The sequence below is a fragment of the Gekko japonicus genome, unplaced genomic scaffold (assembly GCF_001447785.1).
Source record: "Gekko japonicus isolate JY-2015 unplaced genomic scaffold, Gekko_japonicus_V1.1 scaffold800, whole genome shotgun sequence".
Lineage (NCBI taxonomy): Eukaryota > Metazoa > Chordata > Lepidosauria > Squamata > Gekkonidae > Gekko > Gekko japonicus.
In genome coordinates this window covers 365,147-372,115 of record NW_015164693.1, presented here as the reverse complement: position 1 = coordinate 372,115, position 6,969 = coordinate 365,147, and the positions used below count along the sequence as shown (strand labels likewise).

Below are 6,969 nucleotides of genomic sequence, written 5' to 3'. Positions count from 1 at the left end.
TGATGTCAGTGTATTAGAATGCAGCAGAGAGTTTGGCTTGATGGATTCCCAGGGGAACAGAATGGAGCTGAAAGGCTAATGAATGGAGGAGAGGGTGTGGGGGAGGGGTTGTGAATGAAGCGCCCTGCTGGGCTTGTCTCTGCCCTTCCTTCTCCGGAGATGTCACCAGACTGGGAGGGAGCAGCGGAGCTGAGGGAGAGGGTGCCAGGAAGGTGGGGCATAAACAAACATGACCCGCAGGTGACCTCTGCAGGATTTTAATGAATAGCTGAAATGACTCATCAACTTGCAAGGCTGACAGGATGGATATTGGTTGCTGAAACTGGTAACTAATGGATACCTTAATTAAGAGCTTGGCTATTTCTCATTTGGAGGGTATATGCAACCTGAGGGATGGCACCAAGGCCAGCAGGAACCACTGCTCATGGTAATTTTCAGCAGAGGTTTCCCAAGGGCGTCAGGTCCAAAAGAGTCGCTTGTCCCTCTATTGGGGGAGTTCATCTCCAGTTAAGTGGAAAGGCTGCAATAAGGGATAGCATGTGCTGTGTTTTTTAGAGTGGGACTCTGGAGCCCCACTGGTGAGAGACGCCAGAGTGTTACCTTGTATACAAAATCTGAGTCCAGTAGTACCTTAAAGACCAACCAATTTTTCCAGGATGTAAGCTTTCCTGGGTCCAAACTCATTTTGTCAGATGTTCCATCACGTATTGGATGAAGTGAGGGGTGAAAATTTATACCCTGGAAATTTTTGGTAGTCTTTTAAGGTGCTACTAGATTTGAATTTTATTTTACTACTGCGGATTAATACAGCTACCCACCTGAAACTCTTGTGTCCAGTTACCCTTCCGTATCCTTGCATAGAGGAGGGATCACAATAGGGCACCATCTTTACTTCTCCCTGAGACACATCAGTTTGTGCATAACATCGTGCCTTTCCAATGACTTCGGAGAACGTCTAGGTGTGTGGTCAATATAGGCAGGGTAGCATGGATCCTAGAGACCATTCTGTCAGATTGAAAACGTCTTGTTAATTCTAAAATGTCATAAGCCTTTTACTACACTCTCTGTAGAGAGTTGTAGAATTGGGGTGGGATTTATTATTCTTGGCTTGCGTGCCTGTTGTATCTGAGTTTGGAGTATTTGGGGTCCCTTAGATAGATTTTTCTACCTATTTTCTTCTTATCTCCTTGCAGCGGGTTCAGGCTCCATGCAGGGCCCACAGACCCCTCAGTCCACCAGTAGCTCTATGGCAGAAGGAGGAGACCTGAAGCCCCCAACTCCTGCATCGACACCACACAGTCAAATGGCCCCTTTGCCAGGCATCAGGTATGGCACATTCTATTTCTGCTCCTGACCAAAACAAAAGTCGCTCTGCCTAGCCATAGCATCTTGAATGAGTCTGTTAGTGACTGCGTTGATGTGTGATGTTTTTACTAAAAAACTTTCCCCTCCCTTTATTGAATCAGGAGTAACTCAGTAGGTCTTCAGGATACCTTTCCCGATGGCAGTGACCCCACTTTCCAGAAGAGGAACTCCATGACTCCAAATCCAGGGTACCAGCCCAGCATGAATACTTCTGACATGATGGGCCGCATGTCCTATGAGCCAAATAAGGATCCATATGGCAGTATGAGAAAAGGTGATAGCTTTTGTACTTTTTAGCACACAGCCGTTAATGCTTGCTGGGTTCTCTAATCCCATGAAAGTGGCAGTTCTAATTGCTTACATAAAGCAATGGAACTACCTTACTCATCTTCTTCCGAAGCTAAGTGAGACTTTCTCCTTTCTGTTGAGATATGGGTTTTCTGTTCTGATCATTTTTCTTTCTCCACTTTCAGGAAGTGATCCCTTTATGTCCACAGGGCAGGGCCCTAACAGTGGCATGGGCGATCCTTATAATCGTGCTGCAGGCCCAGGGATGAGTAACATGGCTATGGGGCAGAGGCAACATTATCCTTATAGCCCATATGACAGAGGCTTGACAGCAGCACCTGTAAAAGGGATCTAGGTGCAGTGTGATGTGACTGCGAACAAAGCTAATGCAATCTTAGGAGCATTAACAGAAGTATTGTGTCCGGATCATGGGAGGTGGTAGATCTTCGTCGTGGTCTCTGTGCAGTGCCACACATGGGTTGGGTGCCTGTGCATGACCTCGACCGGAGAAACTTCTAGAGCTTTGCCTCAGAAAGCTTTTGGCGGGCTCTCTTCCCGCCCTGGGGAGCAGGCACGCACCGTGCAAGCCTGGAGTGGGTGAGAAAGCCGCCTCCCACTCAGTTCTTCTTCAACCGCCTGCATGTTCACACCTCCGTATTTGCCTCAGCTAAGTATATTTCTTCATCTTCCTTCTTCGGTCTTTGTTTCTTTTCACTCTTCTTTCCTCACTACATACACACACACACACATATATACATACACACACACGCAAATATTGTTTATTTTATATATTTTTTTTTTTATATAAATAAATAAACCTTTCTTTCTTCACTTTCATTCTTTCCCCTCTTCCCCGGGTGGGGTGGAGAGTGTATGGGCAAAACTAAGTTTTTTAAAGTGTGTCGTCGTTGCCCAGCTAAAATTCCTTCCAACGACGGTCACGATTTCTGCCTTCTTTGTCTGGGGGAATCCCATAGAGTCGATAGCTGCGTCCATTGTGCTAGTTTTACTAAGCAAGCTAGACGTAATAGAGAGGCTCGGCTTAGGGCTGTGCTTTTAGAGGCAGCTCTGCGCCCTACCATGGCTTCAGCCGTTTCTCAAAGATCAGATGGGGCTCCGAAGGCACCAAAGCTAAAACCTAAACGGCCTGAGGATAAGGCTCCGTCGAAATCGAAAGTCAAGCCTTCGACTTCGGCTGTCAACCCGGTCGTCATTACCGGCTTAATGATATCAACTCCTGCTGTGGCTGTTGTACCTAACAAGTCCACTTTGCGGCCTCCGACACCACCGCCTACGCTCTCTTCAGCGTCTGGCCTTATTCCGCTGGGTCAGTCTACGAGATCACCTCCCGACTTGTCGTATCACCGGGACTCTCGATCTCCGTCTCCACACTCCTGTACCCTGATCCACGATTTGGAGGGCAGGGAGCATTCTGTCGGCCACCGTTCTCGATCTCGATATGATAGAAAGCATCTCATTCGTTGTCCGTCGCCTTCCCCCTCAGGATCGCCTTCCGATGACCAATACTGGTCTCCTGATAAACGAGATCGGCCTATTATCCTTATTACTATCTGAGGTCTCCTACTCCTCAGCGGCACCACTATGATCAGCTTCGTCACTTTGAACGTACTGAGCATCGACGCATTTCGGATCACGCCAGACATTCCAGGTCTGTGACTTCAACCCGCTCCGGGGCTCCTCACCACCCTCCTGAGCTCTTGAGACCTACGAATGCCCCAAAATGTTCTCCCTTAGAACCTGGGCTTCATCCCCCTGTTGATGACCCTATGCCAGCTGATATCACTCAACCGCTGAGATCATCCTCTCCCATGTCGATCTCTGACAACTCGGATTCGGGAGACCTAGAACTCGATGTTCTGCACATCGACGATGAGCCTCGGGGCTCAGGTTCTATTTCCCCCACTGAGGGCCCGAAAGCGTATTTGGAACTCTTAACCAGGATGGCCTCTGCGCTTCAGGTCCAGGGTTCCACTGAATCCCCGGCTGTGACCGATGTTGAAGCTTGTTCAGGCCGACCTTCCGCCTTCTACAGCCCTGCCTCTGCTGCCGGTCCACCTTTCTGTCCTTAAAGAGTCCTGGGTTCATCCTGCTTCTATTCCCCCGGTCTCCATATGATACGAAGCTCTTTATAAGGTCCAAGAGAACTCGGGGAAGTTTCTCTTTAGGCAGCCTCCACTGAATTCTATAGTGGTACACTCTTCCTCGAAATCGAAGTAATCTGCCCACCACTCTGTGCCTCCTGACCGTGAGGGTCGCAAGATCGATGTTATCACGAAGATGTATTCCTTCGCCTCTATGAATCTTCATATTGAGACCTACCTGTCATATCTGTTGGCTTATGCTTTTAATGTGGCTAATGCAGTATGTCCCGTCTTGGAGTTTGTTCGGAGGAACACCGTCCCACGTTGTCGGGGGCTCTATCAGAAATGTGTACGATCTCGAAACAGCAAATTAATTCAGTCCACCATGCCATCACTTGCTCCTCAAAGATCCTTGTCTCCTCCATCGCCACGCTCATCCTCAGCACCTGCTCTCTGGCATGTCCTTTCGACATCCTCCTCCACAAGTGTCGATCTCCACCGACGCATACCTCTGGGGTTGGGGAGCCCAGTGTGGAATCCTTTTGGTGCAGGGGACCTGGTCTTGTCGCGAGGCCACCCTTCATATCAATGTCCTGGAGCTGCGTGCGGTTCATCTCGCTCTCCGCTCTTTCCTCCTGGTGCTTCGAGGCCGAGTCGTTCGGATTGCCTCCGACAACACCACCACCGTTTACTACATAAACAACAGGGCGGGACTGCCTCCCTTCATCTTTTGCCAGTCAGCCATCGGTCTCTGGCGCTGGTGCATCCGCCATTCCATCACGCTTTCTGCGATACACATTCTGGGCAATCAAAATATCAATACCGATCAATTGAGCCGCTCCCACTCGTCAGACAACAAATGGTCCATCCACCTTCGATACCTGTAACCTGTCTTTCTCGAGTTCGGTTGCCCTGTCGTCAACGGCTTTACAACTGCAGACAATGTCCAGTGTCGCCTCTTTTTCAGCCGCGGTCCGCCATCTGCTCAGTCGCTGAGAGATGCCTTTCTCCACACCTGGAAGGGAACCCTATTCTACTTCTTCCCTCCGTTCCCCTTGATCTCCCGGGTCGTTCAAAAGATTGTGGCCAATGCCATGTCGTGCATCTTTGTCACTCCATGGTGGCCGCGCCAAGTCTGGTTTCCGCACCTCCTTCGTCTCTCCAACCGGACATTCCGGCCGCTGCCTGTTGTCCCCAATCTCCTCTTGGGCTCGAGGAAGGATCCTCCACCCTAATCTGGGTTTCTTCCGATTAACTGCCTGGAAGATCCTGCACTAGACTTCCCGCCTGAAGTGTCTGAGGTCCTCCTGAATGCCAGGAAACCCTCTACCCGTACCACTTACCGTTTGAAGTGGAAGAGGTTCCAGTCGTATGCCTCTGATCACTCCTTCGATCCCGTCCAGTCGTCTCTCCGTGAGATTTTTTCCCACATCGTCTCCTTAAAAAATAATGGCCTTGCATACTCGTCTTTAAAGGTCAATTTAGCGGCCATCTCCGCCTACCATCCCTTGATACAGGGATCCACAGTCTTTTCCCACCGTCTTACAAAGTCGTTCCTTAAAGGACTCCTCCGGCTCTGTCCCCCTAGGAAGCCCTTGGTGCCTTCATGGTGTCTGTCACTCTTTCTCACTCAACTTCTGTCCAAGCCGTTCGAACCCATGGCTACGGTCGATCTCATGTTGCTCTCCTGGAAGATGGCCTTCCTTACAGCCATTACAACGGCACGCAGAGTAGGGGAACTAGCTGCCTTTCGGGCTGATCCCCCCTATACAATTTTTCATAAGGCGAAGGTTGTCCTTAGACCAGATCCTTCTTTCCTGCCTAAAGTTGTTTCTGCTTTTCACCTATCCCAGTCGTCTGTCTTACTTTCCGAATCTGACTGATGCACCTCAGAGAGCCCTCCACTGCCTTGATGTGCGCAGAGCGCTCTCTTTTTTTATTTACATAGGACTCAGTCTATACGTGAATCTCCTCGGCTTTTCCTTGCCTATGGCCCCCCTCATGTCGGGGAGCTGATTTCCTCTCAACGCTTGTCTAAATGGGTGACTTCCACCATAGTCCTTTGCTATGAGCTTGCACGTCAACCCATCCCTACCTGTGTCACTGCCCATTTTACATGGGTGGTATCGACATCCACCACTTTCCTGGCTGGCATTCCATTGGAGGACGTCTGTGCGGCTTCTACGTGGTCCTTGGCATCGACCTTCATGACCCAGTGCACACTTGTCGTCTGAGCTCAACCGGATGCTGCATTCGGCCAGTCGGTGCTGCGATCTCTCTTCGCTTGACCCTGCCGCGTCCTCAGGTAGGACCAGTGGGTGTTTTTTCTCACTGATGATGCTGTGTCTTAACCAGTATTCTTTGTGTCTTTTGCAGCTGCCAGCTCCCTCCTCCAAGTGGTTCAGCTCTGGTAATCACCTATGTGTGGGATTGCACAGAGACCACAACGAAGATAAACAGGTTGCTTACCTGTAACTGATGATCTTCGAGTGGTCATCTGTGCAGTACCACAATCTCACCCAGCATTCCCCACTGCTGGCATCTCCTGTTCACCTTTCTTTGGCTTGATGGGACTTACCGGTAGCGGTCGAAGGAACTGAGTGGGAGGCGGCTCTCTCCCCCGCTCCAGGCATGCACAGTACATGCCTGCTCCCCAGGGCGGGAAGAGAGCCCGCCAAAAGCTTTCTGAGGCAAAGCTCTGGAAGTTTCTCCGATCAAGGTCGTGCGCAGGCGCCCAACCCATGTGTGGCACAGCACAGATGACCACTCAAAGATCATCAGTTACAGGTAAGCAACCTGTTTTTTATGCATAAAAGTTACTCAGTGGGCCTGCTTAATTCTGAAATGTCAATTTGTTCATGATATGTGTGTGCTGAAATGGGGGGGGGATGAGGAGCAGGGTAGTGTCAGGATGACTGATCTGAGTAAACAGTCGACTGGAAGGATTATGTTTGGGAAGTACAAGTGGAGGCTGTGATAGAAAGGTTGGAATCTGGCCTCTATCCCCTGGATTCAGGAATCTTGTGCAAACTGTACCTAGATCACCTAGATTTGTCAAGACAATAAGAACTAGAAAATGGTTTTAAAACTCTTGCAGAAAGATGCTAAATGGTAAATGGACCTGCAGCAGAAAGAACTTCCTAGTTGGCATGGTGTTTGTTTCAAGTTATTACCTTTAGGTGTGTGTCTTTTTCTGTAGGACTGAAGCAGGAAT

The 6,969-nt window shown here is 49.6% G+C and overlaps 1 protein-coding gene across 1 annotated transcript in view; it reads left to right on the top strand.

Moving 5' to 3' along the window:
- The window catches only part of ARID1A (AT-rich interaction domain 1A), a 125,508-nt gene that overhangs the window by 108,859 nt on the left and 9,680 nt on the right, over positions 1-6,969 (top strand). The window contains exons 13-17 of the mRNA XM_015409445.1: positions 1,194-1,326; positions 1,467-1,639; positions 1,839-1,976; positions 4,658-4,661; positions 6,955-6,969. The exon at positions 6,955-6,969 is cut by the window's right edge and continues 135 nt beyond it. Of these exons, the coding sequence (XP_015264931.1) occupies positions 1,194-1,326; positions 1,467-1,639; positions 1,839-1,976; positions 4,658-4,661; positions 6,955-6,969 (463 nt within the window). The remainder of the gene's footprint in view (positions 1-1,193; positions 1,327-1,466; positions 1,640-1,838; positions 1,977-4,657; positions 4,662-6,954) is intronic.